At 54.2% G+C, this 24,928-nt stretch overlaps 1 protein-coding gene across 4 annotated transcripts; it reads left to right on the top strand.

Annotated features, from left to right (window-relative positions):
• On the top strand, positions 1–24,928 carry INAVA (innate immunity activator). Of its 4 annotated transcripts, none has more exons than XM_032288672.1 (10): positions 1–532; positions 7,122–7,270; positions 8,004–8,128; positions 8,609–8,725; positions 9,442–9,664; positions 15,935–15,988; positions 16,832–17,042; positions 17,330–17,503; positions 20,323–21,016; positions 22,728–24,928. In XM_032288672.1, exons 1-10 carry the CDS (start codon positions 372–374, stop codon positions 22,818–22,820), a joined length of 2,001 nt encoding a protein of 666 aa, XP_032144563.1. In that variant the 5' UTR covers positions 1–371; the 3' UTR covers positions 22,821–24,928. The 4 variants fall into 4 exon arrangements, with proteins under 4 accessions (XP_032144563.1, XP_032144565.1, XP_032144566.1 ...); XM_032288674.1 differs by lacking the exon at positions 1–532 and adding an exon at positions 2,788–3,909; XM_032288675.1 differs by lacking the exon at positions 1–532 and adding an exon at positions 2,788–3,909 and having other exon boundaries at positions 7,207–7,270.

The following is a 24,928-nucleotide window of genomic DNA, read 5'->3' on the forward strand; positions in this document are numbered from 1 at the left end:
GGGCTCCTTTCATTCTTCCACTCGGGGGTCTCCAGGAATGAAAGCCGGCCCGGGTCAGGCCGGAGCGCGCGAATGAAAGGCGGCACTGGGACCGAGAGAGGAGCCTCGTCCCGCCCGGGCTGCGGAAACTGGAGGCGCCGGGGGTGTCCCGCCGCGCAGGCGTCCGAACGCGGGGGAAACGGGACAGCCTGTCCCCTCGAGCGGCTGCCCCCGCCGTTCGCGGACCTCTGAGGGGACCTCGTCACCCCCGCTAGCGGCCCCGCCCCGACTTTTGAATCGGTCTCTCCAGTCCCTCCTTGCGTCTTCCCCTCTTTCCTCGGGGCCTTGGTACGCCCCAGGGGACAGATGTCTTGGGATCTTTAACATTTGGGATGCTGCAAATGCCGAAGTTAAATGAAATACCTCCGGGGAGGGCAGGCCGCGGGGAGGCTCGGGGGGAGGGAAGATGGCCTGGACGGACAGGTCCTGAAGCTGCGAGGCTGGAGCGGAGGGCGCAGGGGCAGGCGGGCGGCGCCACTGCTCCATGGGACAGGTAAGCGGGAAAACTTCGGGGCACCCAGCGCGGGTGAACTGGGGCGGGGGATCGGGCCCCTGAGCCCACAGACTTCAGCCTCAGCGGAGGGCACCCTACAGGGAATGGGGTAATTTTATCAACGGGGCGGGAATTCTGAGCTCCTACCAAAAATGCACACTTCCAGCCCCTCCACCTTTCTCCTTCGACCTTCTTCGTGCCTGTGGATCCTCCTGGCCAGGTTCCGGGAAGCCAGAAAGCAGCCAAACAAAAGGAGCAAAGTCTCGGGCCAGCCTGGATGTGGAGGGCGCGGTGGGGGAGGGGAGCAGGGTGGACAGGACAAAGGGGCTTTTTAGAGAAAGCCTAGAGGTCTCATTTCAGGGCGCATTCCAGACTGGCTTGGAGTTCCCCTGTCCCAGCTCACTCCACCTTCGCTTAGTGGAGGCGAACCACCTTTCCTAGTGGGCCGGGAGCAGAGGCCAGTAAGAAAACCGCAGAGGAACCATCTCCTACCCCTCTTGCCTGGAGGGTCCCGGGCTACTTCACTCCTTCCTCTTCACTGTTGGCTCTAGCAGCTGACCATTGATTCCTTAATTCATGAAGTAAGATTTTAGCAGGGTCTGAGACTACTTTGCTGGGGGCTGTTGGGGATGTGAAGATGGTAGGACCAGGCCCTTGCTTTAAAGAACTTCCAATCTGGTTTTATCAGAAGATGCTAAAAGAAGGAACTTTTAAAAAATGGAGAGTGGATGGCTACAGCGCTGGGGAAGAGTTTTCTGATTTGGAACTTTTCCTTAGGAGGTGAAAACGCTAAAGAGGTCCAGTTTACCCTCCCTGGGGAAGGGCTCTTGTCTGCAAAGATCAGATTCCAAATACTGCAATGTTTTGCAAGGAAATACCACTTCCTCACCAACTGTTGGTCTGGACGGCGCTCTGGGGTTTGGGGCTGGGGCATCAGTCCCCGACCCCCTGGCCTGGCCGGAGTACGGGCTGTTTCAGACTCTCAGCTGGCCTCTGGAGTGCCCACTCCACCATCGGTATTTTGAGTTGAATGACATGGCCCTCAGAGAGTTCCAGGGATGGTTCCCGGGGTTCCTGGCAGGAGGGTGGGTTTGCCAGCCCCCTTCCAGGCCTCAGATTCTGCAGGGTCGGGAAATACTGAGTGTGAATTTGGGGGAGCAAGGCGTTTCTGAGATTTCCAAAGGATCCAGGCAAACAGTGAGATTGAGCATCTGTACTAATCTCCCCTGAAGTCACAGGTGGTGGATTACCTGAGGGCAGGGATTCTTAACTGGGTTGCGGGGCGGGGGTCGGGGGGAGCATTAGGCATCAGTAGACAGCATTCAGAGGGTTTGTAACCCAGGTGAGGAAACAAAGGATATCTTCGTTTTTCACCCACCTTTAACAGATGTTAACATCACCTTTAGTTATTGATAAGACAACAAATCACAGTAGCATTGGCAGTACCTGTGGCTTTGCCATTAATAGAATTCACAGTTTAGTATCACATGGCAGTCGTGGCTATCTTGAAATACTGTTTGCACTCGGCCATTGTGTGAAATTACCCACTGCTAGACCCTGCTTAATGTTAATAAAGAAGTATATATATCGCTATATTTTTAGAACTGTATTTTATGTAATTGATTTTTAAAGTAATCGTCTTAATTTTATGCATTAAGAAATGTGAGCTATGAGCCTATTCCAGAAACTTCCACCAACCCCCACCTGGTGCTGGGGGTAGGCAAGGTGGAGGAAGGGCTGCTTATACCCAGTCAACCCCTCTCTGTTTGACTTTCGAAGAAAGTGCCAAGCCTCGATGGGGAGGGAGAGGGGGAGGGACTGAGTGTCGGGGAGGGACTGTGTGTGGTGGAGGACTCAGGGAAGGGCAGGGCTGCAGGCTCTTTGGGACACCCAGAGAACAAGCTCCCCATGGGGTGAGGAGATGAGGATCTGTCCCCTGTTAGGGCCCCTCAGCCTCAGCCTGGGGAGAAAATGAAGCGGTCAGCCTGGTGTACGCTGGGGCTAGCATTGTTTGGAAGGTGGGTGTGTACAGGAATGTGAAGGTGTGCTGGGTGTGTGTACAGGAGCAGTGGGGGATGCTGGCGGACTCCAGCTCCACAGGAGATGCTTGCTGAAAGCAAACTTCCTCTGCCATCCCTGCACTGGGGGTGGGGAGTAGGGCAGGGCTCTTTAGGGGCCGGGGGAGGGGAAGCAATCCAGACATATATTGAGGCACTGGAATCTGGGTGGGGGGAACGGTGGGAAGATCAGGGAGTGGGGTGAAAGGGAGGTGGTGGGGTGGGATTCAGACTTGAGGGGTGCAGCCTATGCATTCCAGCCTGCTGGGGACAGGTAACAGTCAGGTTTAGCTCTGCTTTTCCCTATGAAATGGATTCCAGTTTTCCATTTGCTTGGGGGTTGGTGGGATGGGAGACCTTGAGGCTTATTTTTTTGTAGGAAATAAGTTCCATTTTGGTCTCTGGGGCCTTGTGTTTGGGGGATGGGCTTGGGGTCCGGGGTCACAGTGGACCTCCTGTGGAGTAGGGAACAGGACTTTGTCCCAGGTCAGTGCCTGTCATTGCCCCATGAACATGCGTTGGTCCAGGATGAATGTAAATAATAAACAGGGAAGTGATGGCCTTGATACCCCCAGGGGAAAATGTCTGGGATAGAAAGAACAGCATGATCCTCCCTCTCTAGGATTCTAGAGCTTCTGCATATTGGAATTCCAGCTGCCTTCACTAAGGTTTTAAAATCCTCATTCGAGAGAGACAAAACCCAGGGTTTGGTCTTCATTTCCGTATATGGGGAAGAGCAATGACCCATCCTTGTCAGTTTGTAAATTTCCTACTTGTTTTTTCCATGGACAGTGAACATTTCACCCTTCTTTTGTGGGGCTTAACAGGCCTTGATTTCTGGAAAGAGAAACTGAGGTCAAAGGAAGGCAGGGCTGGAGGGTACTCAGATACCTCACCGCTCAGAACATTGTACTAAGGTCTCTTGAGGCCACGAAGACATGACTCTTGTTTTCTTCTTCGGGGATTCCTCCATGGGAGCCCCTTTTTCCCTGCTACCCTCCTGCCCCCCGGAAGTGCAGAGGCCCAGGTGCTGCCTGCCGGCACCAGTTGCACGGGATTAGTTCAGGGAAGGACTTGCTCACCTGCTCCTCCCCTCTGACTCAAGTCATAACAAGTAATCTGGTTCCCCTGGCCCGGCAGCCTGGGAGGGACGGCAAGGTGGGCAGGTGAGCCGAGAGGGACGGCCAGCAGCCCCGTCGGTCGGAGGGAGAGCACAGGCCTGTGGCCTGGGAGACCCTGAGGTGACATGCGAGGCCCCTGCGCCTCCTGACTGGGAACACAGGCTGTTTCTGGAACTCCTGGACTAAAGCCCAGAAGCAGGTGAGGGCGGGGTGGGTGGAATGGGTCTTTGGGGCTGAGAGCAAGCTGGGCTAGGCATGCTGGAGCCCAGGCAGTGGCCATCACCCCCCTCTGACCCCTCACCACCGCCAGCTATGTCTGGGGTGTGGGGATGACAGAGGGGTGCTGGTGGGCTTGGATGGGAGCCTGTTCCTGTGGCTCCCCAGGCCTTAGCTTCCACTGGAGAGAGGGCAAGCAGAGATGAGCGGGGGCAGCCAGGCCGGAGACCTGGCTTTGGGGGACACTTGGGATACAGAAGGATCCCCATGGCCCTGCCCGAGGGAAGGTGCTCTGGAGTTTCCCTCCCTCCGTCTGTCCCCCTTCTGGTCTCCTCTGCCTTTTTCTGGAGACATTGTTCAGCCGGATGGGCTGCTTCTTAGGGCCCAGTACTGGGGCTTGAAGAGGCCCAGGAGGGATCCCTGTGTTGGGGAGGGGGTGGGGATGTCACCTGAACTGCCTTTATCTAAAAGCAATGCCTAGACACCTAAGACTCACAGCCTCTTGGGTGGGGGCAGTGCCCTCACCCTCGCCTGTGGACTCAGGGAGGTTCCCTACAGCTGTGGAGGGCGACCTCGGCAGAGGCAGATGTGGGGGTCTGCTACGTGGCTGAGTGGGTTTCTTTCTTGGCCTGATGTGGTCCAAGAGGTCCAGATTCAGGCCAGGGTCCTGGAAAGAGCCTTAGACACTGTGCACAGGAGGAAAGGAAGCGCAGGGAGGCCCGGTGACTTCCCCAAGGGAGCACAGGCTGCAGTAGAACCAAGCCTGGAAACCACAACCCGGCTCTGGGCTTGCGATGCTGCTCTCTTTGCTCTACATGGGGTGACAGGTCATCGCAGAGGGGACCCAGCATCAGCCTGGGACCACCGGGAATATCAGTGCCTCCCCTTTGACCCTGGCAGTGAGAGACTGGGCTGAGCTGGGAGAAGAGGAAGCTGGCAGAGGCACGAGGCGAGCTAAGGCACCCTCTGTCCCTGTAAGTCCCCGCTTCGCTGCAACAGTCTCAGAGCCCCTGAGAAGCAGGAGCTGAGTTGGCCCAACTTTCCAAGGGAACCACTTAGTGGTTAATAATTAATTAGCAAGCGTGACTAATTAATGGCTTCCCCTCCCACATTGCTTCCTCCTCTTGTCCAAAGCAGACACACTCAGCGTGCTAGCGGAGACCACCTTGCTTCCCAGCTGTGGCTGCACCCTGCCCTTGGCTTCTGGGGAGGGTGGGAGGATGGCTAGGGTAGGTGGGAAGAGGGGTGAGCCGCCTGCTTCTCTGTCTGTTCTTATCTCTAGGAGGGATAGAGTTCGGGACAGATGGATGGCGCAGAGCTAACAGTCATTCTAAGTACCCTGGCAGGGTAGGGTCCCAGAATATATGGCCAATCTTTCTCTTTGGCATGTTTGCAAAGGCCTCCCCTAAACATTAAAAAAAAAAAAAATCAAATCTCTCCCATGCATTCTCTAGACTGCCTTGGATAACTGAAATTCCGAAATGCAAGGTACACGTTGCTTTCAGGGTTGCGTGTTTGATTGTTACTGCCTGTGGTTGTTTATGTAGGTCTATAAAAGTTCTTGATCGTCCTGCTCTTTCCATCTTGATGGGTGAGAGGCATCTCGGGAGACCCCGGAGACCGGCTGACAGCAGCCCCCTCTCTCTGTGGGCCTTGCTTTGTCACCAGCTTTCCCAAGGCCGACTTTTCTGTTGTGTTGGCTGCCTGCAGAAGGGTGGAGCTCACCTCCCCCACCCTGCGGCCCGCGCTCTGAGGAGGCAGGATAGGCTCCAGACAGAAACTCGGAAGGACTTTTGGACTCTTGCTCAATGGGCTGACTCAGTGAGGAGGTGGCTGGGCTCTCTTTCCAAGACCCGACCGCCTGCATGGGCTCCGCCCACCCCTGCCGTAGCTAGCAGCTGCCAGGCCCCGGCCAGCTGGGACCCCAGTCTGGGGTGTGGGTTGGTGAGGAGAGGGAGGGGGCGGGCACAGGTGTTATTTGGGTGACTGGTCCCCAGCTGAGCTGACACAATGGGATGGCACCTGTACCACCCAAGTGCTCTTCAGCCTGAAGCAGGCAGTGGAGCAGGTGATCTCCTTTCTGTTCCTGCGAAGCTTCTGCTCTAGTCACTGCTCACCCCCAACCTGTCAACTCCTGGAAACCCTGATGGACACAGCCCTGGGTCTCCCCTGGCTGCGGGGTGTAGGGGATCCAGGCTGATTCCCCTCGAAGGGTCTCCTAGAAGTAACTGGTGGCTTGAAAGTTGTTGTTAGAGGGCTTTGGGACAGCTCTCCAGCATAGAGTGGCTGCATGTGTCTACAGATGTGAAGTTCAGAGTCTGGGATGCCAATTCAGAGAGCAGGCATCCTGGGCTTTGGAGGCCCCAGTCCAGGCTCTTGGCCATGTGCCTTCCCAGCGCCCAGCTACTTCCTGAAGTGCCCCTGGCCACTGAGTCAGCAGGACATGCCTCACACCTCCTGGGTTCTTGGGTTGAGGATAGCTGTGTCCCATGACGATGGTGATGTCTTCCCCTTCTCCTCTTTTTTTTTTTTTTCCTTTTTTTGGAGACAGGGTCTCTCTGCTCCCCAGGCTGGAGTACAATGGCACGAACACAGCTCACTGCATCTTTGACCTCTCCAGCCTCAGGCGATCCTCCTGCCTCAGCCTCCTGAGTAGCTGGGACTAAGGTGCACACTGCCACGCCCGGCTAATTTTTATTTTTGTAGAGATGGGCTCTAAGTTGCCCAGGCTGGCCTTGAACTCCTGGGCTCAAGCAATCGTCCCGCCTCGGTCTCCAGAAATGCTGGCCTTACAGGCGGGAGCCACCATGCTGGACCCCCTTCCTCCTTTCTTTGTCATCCCACCCCATTTTTTTGTCCCTTTTTATCCTCTCTGCTCTTTTCCTTCTTGCCCTTCTCCCCAGTCCAGTGGCTCTTGTGGCTGCCACTGCTGTCGATCTCCTTGGGCCTAGAGGACTTTGGCCCAGAGGGGAGCTAGGCTGGGCCCCTGAGAGCCCACTGAGAACAGGGTTTGCTGGTGAGGCCACAGCCGCTTCTCTCAGGCGGCAGCCCCAGTGCCAGAATCTCCCGCCCTAGATGGTTCCCGAAGTGCAGCCCTCCCTCCCACTCCCCTGCTCTCAAGCATCTATTAAGCTTTCTGTAAGCAAGAGGGTTCATATCTAGCTTTTTTGTTCTTGTCCTCTTTTCTCTTTAAAGCTGGGAAAATTCCAGGCTACCTACACATCCTGGCCCAGGCTGGTCACGGTGTCCCCCCTCCCTGCTCTGTGCCTTCTCCTCCCAGAAATCCACCATGGAGAGTAAGGATGAGGTCAGCGACACCGACAGCGGCATCATCCTGCAGTCTGGTGAGTGTTGGGGAAATCCCCCTGCCCTGGTCCCTGGCCCTGACTCCTGAGACCTGAGTCCCCAGGTGCTAGGGCTGGCGGGGCTAAGACTCCCAAGGACTGAGAGGAAGGGGAGGGAGAGGCCTCTGCTGGGAGGAGGGGAAGGTTCTGGAAGAGCTGGAGCCTCAGGGACATGTGGACTAACTCCCTGGAGAAAACTGGCCTGGAGTTTCGTTTCTATCTGGAAGAGGGATCTGCAGTGTTCCTTTAGCAGACGTTGAGAAGTTGAAAAATCTCATCGGGGCAATGTGAAGTCTTGCCTCTCTGTTTGGCCAGACCTGTGGGCCTAGTCTGGGTAGTCTTGACAGAGGACAAGAAGGAAGAGGCTTGTGTGTGTGTAAGAGAGAGGGGTAGCGGGGAGAGGGAGAGCGTGAGAGAGGAAGAAGAAGGAGAAGAAAAAGAGGAAGACCAAAGGTGGAGTGGAGACGGCACGGGCAGAACTCCGTTCCTTGCACACCCTCCACTGTAGGTCACCTGGGGGGACAGCCCTCCCTTCTGAGCTATAACATTTGTGCCTCTGTGCAGAGAAGAGATGTGGTGTTTTGTGGCTGCAATGCCAGCCTGTAATTTGTGGGCAGGCATGTGGTGCGTGTGTGTGTGCGTGTGTGCATGTGTGTTCCCCTAGGGTGGTCAACAAGTACAGAGGAGGCTTCCACCCTCAGCCTTCCTGAGCATGTGCCCCCAACCCCTGCAGGCCCTGACAGCCCGGTCTCCCCAATGAAGGAGCTGACCCACGCAGTGCACAAGCAGCAGAGGGCCCTGGAGGCGAGGCTGGAGGCCTGCCTGGAGGAGTTGAGGAGACTCTGCCTGCGGGAGGCGGTGAGGCACCAGCCGACACACACAAGCATGGGGTTCATCTGAGGACCTGTGGAGCCACGTTTGGGGTTGCAGGAGCTGGGGAGAGGGACCCCCATTCTTGAGGGAATTCTGGATATCAGGCTGGGGGCTGGGACCCAGAGTCCCCATGACGCAGTGTCAGACCCAGATGGGGGCCCAGGCACAGAGGACAGAGGTCCTCAGGGGCTGCAGAGGGACAGTGTAGACATAAGTGCATGTGAGTGTTTTATCCGGGTCAGTGTAGCTTCTGATCACTTCGATCAGAAAGACGTCTGAAGGGAAAGGGGAGGAGGTGCAGAGTGAGCCTTAAGATGGGAGAGATAGCGTGGATGGGATGGGATGGGATGGGTGGAGGGTGGTTGTCCCAGGGCGTCTGCGGAAGGCAGGCACATGCAGTGCAGGGGCCAGTGGCCAAGGCTGCGCAGGTGGAGGGGGCCTGGCTTGACTCTGCTTCCTCCCCAGGAGCTGACCGGCACCTTGCCACCGGAGTATCCCCTCAAACCAGGCGAAAAAGCCCCCAAGGTTCGCCGCAGGATTGGAGCAGCTTACAAACTGGATGACTGGGCCTTGCACAGGGAGGTGAGGATCCTCGGGGGGCTGCCAGTATCCCTCCATCCCAAAGGTTGGTCACTGAGGTGCCACACCTCAGCCCGGTACGCTGGCAGGCTCCCTTCCACCCTCTCACACCCAATGACAGTGCCTGGCTGAGTATTGGCGAGGGGCACTGTGAATGCATAGCCCAGATGGCCATGGAGAAGGGGCGCCACCATGGAACCGAGAGCTGGAAGCTCAAGGGAGGACACTGGGTTTGGCCCTAGTGGGCAGAAGATCAGTTAAGAGCGCCAGCCACCAGCCCAGTGGGCAACGGTCTGCTCAGACAGGTTACTCTGGCCCCTAGGGCTGTCCTCCTTTCTCAGGAGGAGGTGGGGGCACTCAGGCCCTGGGTGCCCTGCCCCGTGGCGTCAATGGCAATAGTTTCCCATGGGCTGGCCTACCCCACCCTTTGGGGTCAGGAGGGAAAGTGTCCCACTTGGGTTCCCAGCCTGCCCGGTTCAGCAGGTGGGCTGGTAGGTGGGTGCCCATGCCAGCTTTTCAGGCTGACAAGTTTGCTCTTCGGCTCCTCCCACCGCTCCACCCTCTGCTCCACGACTGACCGACTGGCCGTGGGTGCTGCTGTCTGCCTCTCTTCTGTCCTCTGGGCTTAGGGCTGGGACCCTGTGTCAGGGCTGCTCTCCACCCTCGGGGCCGCCAAGCTCCCTGCCTCTCCCTAGCCTCACTCCTGCCCCCTCTCTCAGGACCCCCTAAGCAGCCTGGAGCGCCAGCTGGCCCTGCAGCTGCAGATCACAGAGGCAGCGCGTCGCCTGTGCCTGGAGGAGAACCTGAGCCGGCAGGCCCGGCGGCAGCGGAAGCACTCCATGCTGCGGGAGGAGAAGAAGCTGCAGGAGCTCCAGCGCTGCCTGGTCGAGCGCCGGCGCAACAGCGAGCCCCCTCCCGCTGCCGCGCTCCCCCTGGGCCGAGGTGAGCCCATGGGCCATGCCCCTTGAATGAGCTTTTGAGGGATGGCGGGCGCACAGCCCGGGGCCACCGCCTTTGCATTCGGCTCCAGCTGGGTAAAGCCGCTTCTTGGGTTCACCTCCTCCCCATCCTGACTCTGCGACTTCAGCAAGGCTTCCCCATCCCGTGAGGCCCTCTCCCCGGTCTCCTTAGAAAACACGACTCTTTCCTTCCGCATCCTCTGCAAAATAGGCTACCTTCAAGAGACTGCGTAGGCAGAGGTATTTCTCAGCTGACCCCCAGCTGAATCCAAGGTGTATTCAACTGGGTGGCCCAGGCCGGCCCCGCTGCCCTCCAGGCCCACAGGGCGCTGGCCTGTCTGGGTGAGGGTAGTGTGGGGCTCCCGTGAGCCCGAGACTCTGAGCTGATGCGCAGTCCCCTGGCCTGAGTTAGACAGCAAAGGGGTTGACTATCGCTCTGCCTTACTGATCCCTGAATTGTTTCACAATGAAACCCAGCTGCACTGATGCCACACCCCACAGCCCCTCAAGTATCTACGACCACCCTGGTCAAGGGTGGGATCCTTCCACGTGTGTGCTCTGCCCTCCTGGTGTCTGTAGTTCAATCCTGAGCTCCTTGGCCCAGAGCCTGGTGGCCGTGGGGCACCTGGTGAGCTGTCGACGCCCAGGGTCCAGCCACATCACCTCAGTGTGTCCAGCCCAGGTTAGCTTCCAGCAGGTGGTTCTGAGCCCTTGGGTGTGACTCTTCCTTTGTCCTGACCCAAGACCAGCCCATCAGATCAGGACTTGCAGAGCTCCATTCCAGGCTCCACCGCTGCAGGCCCATGACCTAGCCCTGCCCCCAGGTGTCTCACATGGGGCCCAGACCTCCCTGGCTGCCTCGGAGGGAACCAGGAGGGAATGAGGCGTGGCCCTGCAGCAGAATTGGACTCAGAGGTCTCGGCCCTGGCTTGGACAGTGGCTGCTTCGCTCACATTCTCAAGCTTCCATCCCTGCATATTGTGTTAGCGTTTTGCCAAGACTACTCCTTAGCTGGGAACAGTCATGGGGAAGCTGGAAGGTCCTTGCTGGTCCCTGTGCCCTGTGGCCCATGCCTTGGGCAGGGAGTTATCTCAGCACAGGTCTCAGTAGTCCCTGCTCCCACCCATGGCCTCTAATTTAGGGTAGAAAGCGCATGACCAGACACCACCCAGGTCACCTCCCGTAGCCAAGAGTAGGTGATAAAGGAGGAGATGCCTCCGTGTGACAGTTGGCCCAGTAAACTCAGAAGATAATGGGGCTGACCCAGGAAAAATGGCCAGACTTTTGTCTGGTTCCAGTGGTTCTGGCCTGGCCACAGAAAAACACTCCCAGTCTCCGAGGCTCTAATGGAAGACAAGTTCTCCATCCTTACTCCACTCTCAACAGGGATCCCCAGACTTGACAGCAACCTTCAAAGGTAGCTGCTGATTTGGGCATGGAAGCCCGTAAGGTCCAACTCGCTCTGTGCTTGCGGGAGTGGTCAGGGTGGTGAGATGTGCCAGTTGGTTGCAGCACCTGCTGTTTCCCGCTCCAGCCCCACGCTGCCCAGCAGCCTCCCCTGCCCACCAGTGCTGCGGTTGCTGGGAGCTTCTGTCCATGATGGGTGGAGGAGGAGTGTTACCCTTCTGCTGCCATTGTGATGCATAATGCTTCTTGTTGGGAGTTGGGAGCAAGCCAGGATTGGCCTGGGGCTCTGTGGGAGGCAGGAGGCTGAGGTTCTGACACCTTGGAGCACTTAGCCCAGGTGAAGACAGGGCTGTGGAGAAGAGACACCTGGCGTAGCTGCTGACTTTCTCGCATCAGGCATCAAGACCCCGCTTGCCAAGTTCAGGCCCTGGGATCTAAAGTCCTGTCGTGAGAGCACAGAAGGGGTCAGTTTTAGACAAGTAATTTCTGAGACCTCCTAGAAAGGAGGAAGTAAAGAGGGATTATTAGTAGCTGAGGTGTTTTGAATTAAAAAGGGAAGGCCAGGTGGGGGCTCACACCTGTAATCCCAGCACTTTGGGAGGCCGAGGCGGGTGGATCACGAGATCAGAAGTTCAAGACCAGCCTGGCCAACATAGTGAAACCCTGTCTCTACTAAAAATACAAAAATTAGCCAGCCATGGTGGTGTGCGCCTGTAGTTCCAGCTACTTGGGGAGGCTGAGGCAGGAGAATTGCTTGAACCTGGAAGGTGGAGGTTGCAGCGAGCTAAGATTGCGCTACTGCACTCAGCCTGGGTGACAGAGCGAGATTCCATCTCAAAGAAAGAAAAAAAAAAGGGAGAAAAACAAACCAACCAAAAACCCAAACCAAAAAAAAACCCACCCTGCCCCCTTGGGCTCCATACAAGGGTTATTCAGTTTGGGACAGTAACTGTGCCAGGTAAGAGTTATCAGCCATACTCTGCAGTGGCAGGGGGCGGCCAGGTGTTGAGCTAATTTACCAGGGTGAACCCCTGAGGGCCACTCAGCACCCACCAGTGTAATGGGCTCTCTGGATGCATTTGTTGAACAACACCACCAGCCATTAACAATACCCTTATAGCGTTTTTTTTTTTTTTTGAAATGGAGTCTCGCTCTGTCACCCAGGCTGGAGTGCAGTGGCACCATCTCAGCTCACTGCAACCTCCACCTACCAGGTTCAAGCGATTCTCCTGCCTCAGCCTCATGAGGAGCTGGGACTGCAGATGCGTGCCACCACGCCCAGCTAATTCTATTTTTAGTAGAGACGGAGTTTCACCAAATTGTCCAAGCTAGTCTCAAACTTCTGGCCTCAAATGATCCACCCGCCTCGGCCTCCCAAGTGGTGGGATTACAGATGTGAGCCACTACGCCTGGCCTTCCAGAGCATTTCTGAGATGAGGGAAGTGTTCTGTATCTGTGCTGTCCAATGCAGTAGCCACTCGCCGCATGTGACTACAGAGCATTTGAACTGTGCCTGGTGTGACTGAGGAAATGACTTGATTTAATTTTAATGAAAATAGACACATGTGGCTAGTGGCCACTGTGTTGGACAGCACAGCCTTGGAGGAGGCTCAGCAGTTGTGAGTATAATCTCTATTTACCTCCGCCTAGGGTGTCCTGCGATGCTGCTGCTGGACAAGGGGATGTTCAGCCAGGGCAGGGTTGGGACAGTGGCTGAGACAGTGAGCAGTTCTCAGAAACTGGAATTTTTTTTTAATTTAATTTTTTTAGAGACAGAGTCTTGTTCTGTTGCGCAGGCTGGAGTGCAGTGGTGTGATCATACCTCACTGTAGCCTTGAACTCCTGGACTCAAGGGATCCTCCTTCCTCAGCCTCTTTAGTAGCTGGGACTATAGGCATGTGCTGTCACACCCAGCAAATTAAAAAAAAAACCACACACACAACTGTTTTAGAGATGGGATCTTGCTGTATTGCCTAGGCTGGTCTCAAGCTCCTGGTTTTAAGCAATCCTCCTGCTTCAGCCTCTGGAGTAGCTGGAATTACAGGTGTGCCTGGACCAATAAAATTCTTTATTTCCAAGGTTTTTATAACAGATCAAAGGCAGGAGACCAGAATTCAATGAGAGGGTGCCTCTTTAATTGAATCCTAAAGCAATGGTTAGTTGTAAGCCAAGCAAAGCATAGGCTGTCTGGCTACTCAGGAGTCAGGCCAGGCTCCAGGCACCATACGAGCTACAAATCTAAGACCTGCTCTGGGTAAAGTTTTTATTTCATTAAATTGTGGTGCAGGCTGGGAATGGTGGCTCAGGCCTGTAATCCCAGCACTTTGGGAGGGCAACCGAAAGGATCTCTTGAGCCCAGGAGTTTATGACCTGCCTGGTCACACATAGGGAGACCCTGTCTCTACCAATAATTAAAATAAACAGATTAGATAAGCATGGTTGTGGGCACCTGTAGTCCCAGCTACTTAGGAGGCTGAGGCAGGAGATTGATTGAACTCAGGGGGTAAAGTCTGCCATGAGCTGTGATTGGGTGCTGGACTCCAGCCTAGGCAACATGGTAGCACCCCGTCTGAAAAAAGTTGTGGAGCAAAGGTTAACATACTTTTCTGTAAAGAGCCAGATAGTACATATTCTAGGCTTTGTGGGCTGTTTGGTCTTTATCACAACTGTTCAACCCTGCTACTGTGGTGATAAACAGCCAGACATTACATAAACAAATTCAGAGCAGTGTTCCAATAAATCTTGATTTACAAAAGCAGCTATCGAACTGGATTTGGCTCCTGGGCCATAGTTGCCAATCCCTGTTGTAAGGGATTTCAAAATGGCTGGAACTTTTTACTTTTCTTGAAACTTCCTGGGTGATGACCCAAGCATCTGAGATGCAAGCTCGCAGGGGAGAGCCCACAAAGGGTTGTGGTTAAGAGCAGACTCCAGTCAGATTGTCTGGGTGTGAATTCTGACTCAACCACCTTTGGTGAATGTAGAGCCTAAACCATGTTACTCAACTCCTCTGAAACGTGGTTTCCTCAACTGTCACTTGCAGTTGATGATATCTACCTTACGTGGTTATGAGAATTACCTAAATGAATATACATAAAGTGCTGTATTTAGAAATATATTGGCACAGTAGAAATATTAGCAATTACTACTTTTTCCTCATCTTCCTTCTCAAACACAGATGAAAATGTTTTGTGAGTTCCATCCAGGTCTCTTCAGGTTTTTTTCTTAAGATCTTAAGGCTTGGCCGGGCACGGTGGCTCACGCCTGTAATCCCAGCACTTTGGGAGGCCAAGGCGAGTGGATCACCTGAGGTCAGGAGTTCGAGACCAGCCTGGCCAACATGGTAAAATCCCGTCTCTACTAAAAATACAAAAATTAGCCGGGCGTAGTGGTGGGTGCCCATAATCCCAGCTCCTTGGGAGGCTGAGGCAGGAGAATCCCTGAGTCCAGGAGGTGGAGGTTGCAGTGAGTAGAGATCGCACCACTGCACTCCAGCCTGGGCGACAGAGTGAGACTCCATCTCAAAACACAACAAAACGAAAATATCTGAAGGCTTTAAGTTTGGTCAAGGACAACAACAAAAATGAGTTCCCTCTGACTTCATAGGTAACAAGTGCTGCTATATCATGCAGAAAAGTCACCCTCCATTTCCTTCAGGTGACTTGCCAGATTACCAAGAACCTTCCCTGGGGCCGGCTGGCCAGACCTTATCTTAAATTAAAATTCCTACTTTGTGTTGCTCTTGTTGGTAATGCAGGAGGTCTCAGATTAGAATCTTTGAATTATATTTGTGACGTGAGATGATTATATAACAGTTGGAGTGAAATTCTCTTTTTTATTTGAGACAGGGTTTCACTCTGTTGCCCAGGCTGGAATGTAGTCACGTGATCATAGCTCACTGCAGCCTCGACCTCCCAGGCTCAAGTGATCCTCCCATCTTAGCTTCCTGAGTAGCTGAGACTAGAAGCACACACCATCATTGCTGGTGAATTTTTGTATTTTTTGTAGAGACCAGATTTCACCATGTTACCCAGGCTGGTCTTGAACTCCCGGGCTCAAGCCATCTGCTGCCTTGGCCTCCTAAAGTGCTGAGATTACAGGCTGAACCACCGCGCCTGGCCATGAAATTCTTTTTACCCTATGGGCCTTCCAAAATGACTCTTTGTCTTCCCTTTCCCCTGCCAGGAAGCCCTAGCCCAGGGTGTTTTTTTTTTTTTTTTTTTTTTTTTTTTTTTTGACAGGTGGGGAAACTGAGGCCTAGAACATTGAAACAGTTTATTCAAGGTTGCATAGCTAATATCAGAGTCAGGATAAAAATCAGGTTTCCTATCTCCTAGCCTCTGACTTCTATGTTTTTCTACTTCTATGTAATAGGTTTATAGCCAGGCCAGCCTCAGTGGCTCACACCTATAATCCTAGCACTTTGGGAGGCTAAGGTGAGATGATCACTTGAGCCCAGGAGTTCAAGACCAGCCTGGGCAAAACAGCAAGACCTCTTTACAAAAAATAAAATAATTTAGCTGGGCATAGTAGCATGCACCTGTGGTCTCAGCTACTTGGGAGGCTGAGGTAGGAGGATCCCTGGAGCCTGGGAGGTCAAGGCTGCAGTGAGCCATGATCACACCACTGCACTCCAGCCTGAACAACAGGATAAGACCCTGTCTCTGAAAAAAAAAAAAAAAACAAAAATCACTCCCAGTGTGTATTTCGCACACAGTGGGTATGTCCTCATAACGATGCTGTCCTGGGGGAGTGAGCGGGCCTGAGCGCTCACGACTGCTCGTTACTCATATCTGTTTGTTCATTTCTTCACTTCCTTCTCTTCTCTCCCCTTTGACTTTCCCAGAGCTCAGTGCCTCTGATGACAGCTCCCTGTCAGATGGGCTGCTCCTGGAGGAAGGTGAGAACGACATTTGGGGGACTTTTGTCAAGGCTAGACTCCTACTGCAAGACCATGGGGTTTGGGCAGAGTTTGCTGGTGAGGAACTTAAGGGGGAGTGAAGGCAAGGGCGCCAGGCTCCGGGTTTCCGCTTGGACCTCATGTCAATTTCCATGTGCCCCTGCACACGCTTAGTTGAAGATGGCGAATGTGCTGATCTTCTCCCATTCTGGAAGCTCATTGTTTTTACAGGGAAAGGAAAGATAAACTCCAAGAGAGCTGATGAACCCCAGATGTCCCTCCTTCACCCTGGGGTTTGATTTGAAGATGCACCAGTCAGAGCCAGAGAGCAATCTGCCCACAGTCATTGCCCTTTTTGACAAGAAGGGAGCACTGGGGTAGCAAACACAAGTCTAAAGATTAAGAACCCTGTGTATAAACCCTGAGGATGCCAGGGTCAAGGTGGATCGAGAAGCTGTTACAGTCCTGCCCAGGGGAGTGCCCAAGCCAATAAGGAAATAGGCCATATGGGCATGGCAGGAACAAGAAAAACAGATAAACAAAAGATAACTGCAGACATGGTACTAGGAACAAAGGTTAGAAAGTGGAGCACTGTGAGCCCAAGAGAGTCAATCTGGGAGGCTTCTTGAAGGAGGAAGGCATAAAATAGGGCTGTGAGGGAAGGACTAAGTCCTACAGGAAAAGAAAACATGTTTGAGCATCTAGGGCTGGAGCCATGGCCTGGAGCAGCCGCACAAGCCGGCCATGGGAGGGAGAGCGCGGCACGGGCTGTGGTTTGTGGAGGTTCTTGTTGGGCCGGTTCCCCCAGCCTCTGCCCTTACCAGGTTTCTTTTACTGCTGCAGAGGAATCCCAAGTGCCAAAACCTCCTCCAGAGTCCCCAGCTCCACCTTCTCGGCCTCTGCCACCCCAAACCCTTGAGGGTCTGCAGCCAGCAGGACCTGAGTCTGGGGGCCTGGAACGGGCTCCAGTCCAGAATAGCCCCTGGAAAGAGACCAGCCTGGACCACCCCTATGAGAAGCCGAGAAAGTCTTCTGAGCCCTGGAGCGAGTCCAGGTCAGGATGCAGGGGGCGGGGGGGAAGGGAGAAGGAGAGGCTGGGAGTCAGAGGGGAGCTGTGCTGGGGATGGCCATGGGCTGGGCAGATGGAACAGCGGAAAGGTGGAGGAGATAGCTCCTGCAGCTGTGTGATGGAGGGGTGCACCCCAGCAGTTCCGCAGGGGTGCTGGCAGTTTGCCACACTAACTTTGGGAGCCCCTTCCAATGTGTCCCCATTCTTTTGTAGCTCTTGAGCCCCTGAATGGAGACATTCCTGCCACTGACCTGTCTCTAATCCCTTTGCAGCAGCCCGGCCACCACACCACAGGATGGGCCCAATGCTTCCAGCCTGTGGCTTCTGGAGCCTGCCTCCTACCACATGGTTCCCATCTGTGGTGTTCCTGGCCAGTGGCAGGGTCGCACCAGTGCCCCAGCCACCCCCGAGATGCAGGGCAGGAGGGGCCAGTCGCAGTCTCTGAGGTAAGAGACAGCTTCCCCAGAGAGATGGGGGACCCATGTGGAGCTTACGGTTGGAGGGTGGGAGCTCCTAGGACACAGGTGGGACAACCGTGAGTGACACATGGCTAGTGCCTTGCCTTCTCTTAGGATATCTTCTTGGGGGCATCTCTCAACAGAGACTGCATTGCAACCTGCAAAGCCAAAGGCCATCCACAAAGCAAGTTGTTTTCTTCCAAAGACCCTAGTTTTGTCTTTTTGCATAACTTGATTGACATGTTCTACCCTTGCCATGTTTCTTGGTGCTGGTAGATTATTATTAGTCACTGACAATAGGCAATTCACTTGTTCAATTGACGTAGAGTGGCTTCTCATTATTTGTGGTAGTTGCGTTCTATAAAATTGACGCAAACCCTGAATTAGCAAATACTGAACCATTGCCCCTGGGGAAATAGAGGTGCCTGTGAGCCCTCGCTGACAACATTTTCCATCAACTGATTAATATATAACCTTGTGTTATGTGAGTTTCTGCTTAAAGACATCTTACTTAATATGGATTGTTGATTCATTAACTCGTGGCCAACAGCACTGTAATTCATACTCAGATGAAGCTTACCTAGCAGACATATTTTCTCCAAAAGGCACATCATGGCCTTTTCCCAATATGCCTTACGAAGGAACAGCAGACGGCACTTTAGCACTATATTTGTGGCCATTTTAAACAGCAGAATCACCAATCAAAGCAAAAAACATACACTGAGGCTGAGGCAGGAGAATCACTTGGACCAGGCAGGTGGAGGTTGCAGTGAGCCAAGATCGTGCCTCTGTCACTGCACTCCAGCCTGGGCAAAAAGAGTGAAACTCTTTCTCAAAAAAAAAAAAAAAAAAAAAAGCCTGGGCGTGGTGGGAGGCTGAGTCAGGCAGATCACGAGGTCAGGAGTTCAAGACCAGCCTGATCAACATAGTGAAAACTGTCTCTACTAAAAATACAAAAATTCTCAAGCCTGTAATCCCAGCACTTTGGGAGGCCGAGGCGGGTGGATCACGAGGTCAAGAGATCGAGACCATCCTGGTCAACATGGTGAAACCTCGTCTCTACCACAAATACAAAAATTCAGCTGGGCATGGTGGTGTGTGCCTGTAATCCCAGCTACTCAGGAGGCTGAGGCAGGAGAATTGCCTGAACCCAGGAGGCGGAGGTTGTGGTGAGCCGAGATCGCGCCATTGCACTCCAGCCTGGGTAACAAGAGCACAACCCCGTCAAAAAAAAAAAAAAAAAAAAATACAAAAATTAGCTGGGCATGGTGGTGCATGCCTGTGACCCCCAGCTACTCAGGAGGTTGAGGCAGGAGAATTGCTTGAATTTGGGAGGCAGAGGTTGCAGTGAGCTGAGATCACACCATTGCACTCCAGCCTGGGTGACAGAGCAAGAATCATTTCAAAAATAATAATAACAATAATAAAATAAATAAATACATGTTAACAACTAGGCCAACTGCAAATACTGAATCTGCAAATAATGAGAATTGACTGTATGTTATTTTCTCAAACTCCCGACCTCAGGTGATCCGCCTGCCTTGGACTCCCAAAGTGCTGGGATTACAGGCATGAGCCACCCCGCCTGGCCTGGCTGTATGTTATTTTCTAAGTCATCTGCTAGTTGGTAATAGTTTAAATGGCTGAGTGTTGACAGGCAGTATTGGCCATACCGTATGGGGCCTGGGGCACCATGAAGGCATTGCTGAATTCTCCACCAGCTTAAATTTGCTGGTCAGGCAGCACTGAACTTGGTGCAGCCGGGGACAGCTGCTCTCCAGTAGAGCAATGAATTTTTTTTAATTTTTAATTTTTTTTGAGACAAAGTCCTGCTCTGTTGTCCAGACTGGAGTACAGTGGTGTGATCTTGGCTCACTCCAATCTCCGCCTCTCAGGTTCAAGCAATTCTCCTGCCTCAGCCTGTTGAGTAGCTAGGATTACAGGCATGCACCACCATAAGCCAATGGATTTTATATTTTACATGCTCCCAGGGCCATTTTACAAACCATGCCTCTGTGCAAATTAGGAACCGTGGACACAGCCCCATATGTGGGTGCATTGGCAGAGTGAAGTGGAGCCTGGATTTCAGCCCTTGCTGGTCCTGGGCTGCATGCACCTGCTCTAGACTGGTAGCGTTTACACGTTCAAGTCAGATACCTGACAGTGCCTATCAAACAGATGCTGTGGATGATATGCCGCTGGACACGGTGTACCTAAGCTGAAAGTACTTAATGTAGTACTTTAAGTGCTTCACGGCTGGGCGTGGTGGCTCACACCTGTAATCCCAGCACTTTGGGAGGCCTAGGCGGGCAGATCACGAGGTCAGGAGATCAAGACCATCCTGGCCAACATAGTGAAACCCCGTCTCTACTAAAAATACAAAAAAATGAGCTGGGTGTAGCAGTGAGCACCTGTAGCCCCAGCTACTTGGGAGACTGAGGCAGGAGAATTGCTTGAACCAGGGAGGTGGAGGCTGCAGTGAGCCGAGATCCTGCCACTGCACTCCACCTTGCTGACAGAGCGAGACTCTGTCTCAAAAAAAAAAAAGTGTTTCATGCCCTATTTGATGTAGCACACTTGATACAAATTACAAGCTTGTGAATGCATCAGGAACACATCTGCACACAGTGAGGGAGTGCCTTGCACCCACACAGCCCAGCAGAGGGATTGTTGGTTTGCTTTGGGAGATTTGACCTAAGATCTTTGCATGAGGGCCGTGCTTGGGCATTGAGGCAGAGCCGGACTCACCTGTTTTAACTCCACCCTCCAACCTCCCACACTCAGAATGCCTCTCTTTCCCTCTTCAGGGTGGATTCCTTCCGGGCGGGTCCGGAGGGCCGAGGGCGCAGCGCCTTTCCCCGCCGCCGCCCCACTCACTACACGGTGACAGTGCCAGATTCCTGCTTTCCCCCGACCAAGCCCCCGCTGCCCCATGCCCCACACGCCGCCTGCCACTCCTGCTCAGAAGACAGTGGCTCTGATGTCTCCAGCATCTCCCACCCCACCTCGCCCGGCAGCAGCAGCCCCGACATCTCCTTTCTACAGCCTCTCTCCCCTCCCAAGACCCATCGCCACCGCGGGGCCTGGGGCCTGGCTGGCAGCAGAGAGCTGGCCACCTACCACCCCAAGCTGCTGCTGCCCCCTGGCTATTTCCCGGCGGGGCGGTACGTGGTGGTGGCCGAGAGCCCCCTGCCGCCTGGCGAGTGGGAGCCGTTCCGCGCAGCCCCGGGCCCTGCCTACGAGGAGGACGGCGCTCCCCTGCGCTACCAGCGGCTGGTGCCCTCCCGCAGCCGCATCGTGCGGACGCCTTCCCTGAAGGACAGCCCGGCGGGCCGGGGGCTCAGCAAGGCCGCTGTGTCCGAGGAGCTCAAGTGGTGGCACGAGCGCGCTCGCCTCCGGAGCACCCGCCCCCACTCACTGGACCGCCAAGGGGCTTTCCGGGTCAGGAGCCTGCCCCTGGGGAGAGAGGGCTTCGGGCGAGCCCTGGGACCCCGGACGCAGGTATGGCTGCTCTGGAGGGACCCTGGAGCCAGGCAGGGGGGGTGTCTTGCTGGGGAGGGGCCGCAATTCTAGCAAGTCCAAGGGCAGGGAGGTATCAAAGCAGCAACCTAGTGGTCGGGTAATCCCCAGGTAGGAAGAACAGGCCAAAAATCATTTCCTCCTGGCTTTGGAAGGCATTCTTGCCTTCCCTGAGGCACCTCCTAATTTTGCCGGCCGTGTCCAGCTCAAGAGTAAATACACTGGTGGAGATGATCCCCGAAGATAGCTGAGACTTCTTCCCTCCCTAAATGATGATCACAAAGCAGACAAGCCTCTTCATAATCAAAAGTCCAATCCAAATCACCCCCTCAAATGTCCATTTGAAGGTCTAGGACAAAGGGAGAGTAGGAAATGTGTTGCAGAAGCCAGACCCTGTGATTTTCTGTGCATCAGTGTCCTCCCTGACACCCCTCCTCAGCACCAAGCCGAGAAGAAGGGTGGTATCAGAGTTAAGAGCACCCACCCTCGGCGGGGCATGGTGACTCATGTCTGTAATCCTGGCACTTTTGGAGGCTGAAGCAGGCAGATCACCTGTGGTCGGGAGTTCGAGACCAGCCTGCCCAACATGGCGAAACACCATCTCTACTTATAATACAAAAAAATTAGCCGGGCATGGTGGCAGGTGCCTGTAATCCCAGCTACTCAGGAGGCTGAGGCAGGAGAATCTCTTGAACCCAGGAGGTGAAGATTGCAGTGAGCCAAGCTCACACCACTGCACTCCAGCCTGGGCAACAAGGCCAGTTTTTTTGAAACTGTCTCAAAAAAAAAAAAAAAAATGTGTACCGACCCTCAAGCTAGACCACCAGATTCAAATCCCAGTTCTGCCACTTAGGAGCTGTATGACTGGGTGAGTTACTTAACCCCTTTGGACTTAACTCTTTCCTCCCCTGTGAAATGGAAGCAGTAGAGCACCTGTGTTACAGGGCTGCCAAGAGGCAGAAATCATTAGAGCAATGCACGTGAAGCACTAGATATATGACATTACTATCGTCTGGGGCCGCAGAGGCCAGGGTGCAGGCTGGGGTTAGTACAGATGATAGAGCACTCTGATACTGGGTAGGGTAGCAGCCTTGGTTTCCTTGGCCCCTATTTCTTCATTCTGGAAGTGGGGACTCACACACAGGAATCCTTTCTTCATTCTTTCTCCCTGGTACGGAGGGCTCTGCAGGGGACGTGCTCCAGAAGTTACCAACAAGCTGCTTCTTTGAGACCCCAGGTTCCCAGCAGGCCCAGCTGCGTGTCCCTCCCCCACCCACGGTATTCTGGGCTGCAGCTGGCATCCTGGGCCTGGCAGCACCCTGGCCCCAGTCCCAGGCCTCGCCCTCTAGCTGACGTGCTTTTCCCTTCCTGCACGCTTGGGCCTGTCCTTGGCTGGATAGACCCAGCCCATCCCAACCTGCCAGACAGGGAGGGTGATGAGAAGTGAGCGCAGGAAACGTGGGGAGGAGGAGGTCAGGGCGCCTGTCACACCCCAAAGGAACCTGGAGGAAAATGTGTAAAGGGGGATCCCTGAAGGACAGAGCCTCCTGGGGAGGAAGGGGCTGAGTGTCAAGGCCTGCTGCTGCTGCTGGTCAGGGTCTCTAAGGGATAAGGATGGTGTAGTTGTACCTACTGTCCCTGCTTTTCTGCCTGGTTCGTTTACCCACATCTTCTTTCTTCCTGACCCTGGCAGGTGCCCACAGTGTGTGTGCTGCGGAGATCGCCTGACGGGGCCCCTGTGCAAGTCTTTGTACCTGAGAAAGGAGAGATCATCAGCCAGGTGTAACTCTGTGCCCCACGCTAGAAAAGACTGTTTCACGGAGGGGCTGGGCTGAGACCCCCACCCCTGAGTGCCTCTTTCAGCTCCCCCATCCCCATCGCAGGCCGATGACCTGGAGCTGAGACTTTTCATTTTGTTTTTTTTACAAGACTTTTTTCAGAAGCCCTGACCTAAGGATTTATATATGTGGATCATCCTCAAGATCCCCGTGATATGATTATGCTTTATCCCCCAGAGTTTGGCCTACTGGACTTAAGGCCTTGCCTGTCTGACTGACAGCATCTGTCTTCTTAGGCAAGACAAGTGGCAGGGGACACGTGAAGCAGAGTGGGCCACCTTGGGAGTTCTCCAACGCTCTGTGTTCTGGTTCTAAGAACTTCCCTGGAGAACTGCCCCGGTCCTCCTGTGCCACTATTGCTGGAGGCTGGATATGGTACATGCTCATGCACATGACTGTCCCCCATGTCCCAGGTCTGTGGGTGCCCGGGCCTGGGCTGGGGGAGAATCCCTTTCCCCTTTCTAATGTGCTCTGTGATGCACACCAAGTGGGAGGCCAAAGGTCAGTATATCCTGGTGGTGTATTGTCTTGGTAGACCGTGCTATTTTCCTGACCCCATAAATCCTCTTTAGGGACCCAGTCACTATACCCTGTCTATGCCCCTTGGGCTCCCAGACTTCTGAGCTTTGAGTCGGTGGCATCACAGATTGTAGCCTCAGGGGGTCCGGCTGGGGGCTGGCCCATAGTGGTGGTTAGTGGACAGCAGCCACCCTTCGACAGCCACCTCTGGGCATCTTAAGGGCTTGCAGCCCCACTGCTCCTTCTAACATTTTATTTGTTTGTTTGTTTTTGAGATGGAGTATCACTCTGTGGCCCAGGCTGGAGTACAGTGGCAAGATTTTGGCTCACTGCAACCTCCGCCCCCGGGGTTCAAGAGATTCTCCTGTCTCAGCCTTCTGAGTAACTGGGATTACAGTCACACGCCGCCATGCCCGGCTAATTTTTGTGTTTTTAGTAGAGATAGGGTTTTGTCATGTTGGCCAGGCTGGTCTCAAACTCTTCACCTCAAGTGATCCGCCCACCTCGGCTTCTCAAGGTGCTGAGATTACAGGCGTGGGCCACTGCACCTAGCCCTTCTAACATTTTTTCATCATAGTCCTAAACACCAATTCTTTACAAGTGGTTTTGGAAAGGCACCACTTTTGTGGCATGTTCTGGTTGGGGAAGGGGGTCACATTTCCCACTCTCCGCTCAGCTGTCGTTCTGCTCTGAGAAGGTGCTTATTTATACAAACAGGGACATACACCCTCCCAAGCACTGACGAGATGCTGAATCTTCTTTGAGGGCATTCATTCATTGCCCCAGCTGCAGCAACAGGAGCAAGTCTGGAAGCTGCCTGTGCTGAGATTACCCAGCAGTCCCTGGGTTCTCATCCTAGGGCCTTCTTTGCTTCCGGGTCAGGGGTCCTGCTTCAGTGAGAAAGCAACTGAGTTGAGGCTAGGAGGGGTAGGGAGAGCGGAGTTCTGACTTTACCTGTGCAAAACTCTCTGCCCCGTGTTACCTGGACTGGAATGGACTGTGAATACAGCAGAAGGCTCCAAGAACTCTGTGGCCTGACTGAGAAGACGCCCAGTTCTCCCTACTGGAAAGAAGACAGTGTAGCCGAGTGCACAAGGGTGCTGAGGGAAGACCTAGGATGGCCCATCAGGGAACCTGGGGGAGGATGAGGGAGGCTGAAGGGATCCACCTGGCATTTCTCTCCCTGTGCTCTTACCACATCAGCAGCCCCCACCTTTTGGGCCGACCCTGGTCCTGTGTGTGAATGCCCTGCTTGGATGCTGTGGTCTTCCGGCTTGTCTCTAACTCCTTTCCCCAGGGCATGATGGTTTCCCTGGCCCCTCAGCGTCCTCACCACGGCCCAGAGCGCCTTGGTCTGAGCCAGGAGACTGCTGAGCCATGGGCCCCCATACCTGATCGTCCTTTACATTAACTTATTGGTCCTGTATAACACCTGGTGCCGTTGCCAAGTGGCTGTGTCCGTCTTCAGCCACAGGGCTGGGACTGTGTGGGGGTTAGTGCCAAATACTTCAATAAAGTCTGTTGTGATTGGCTGAGT

This window comes from Sapajus apella, unplaced genomic scaffold (genome assembly GCF_009761245.1).
Source record: "Sapajus apella isolate SASKATOON/1434 unplaced genomic scaffold, GSC_monkey_1.0 scaffold22, whole genome shotgun sequence".
NCBI classification, from domain to species: Eukaryota; Metazoa; Chordata; class Mammalia; order Primates; family Cebidae; genus Sapajus; species Sapajus apella.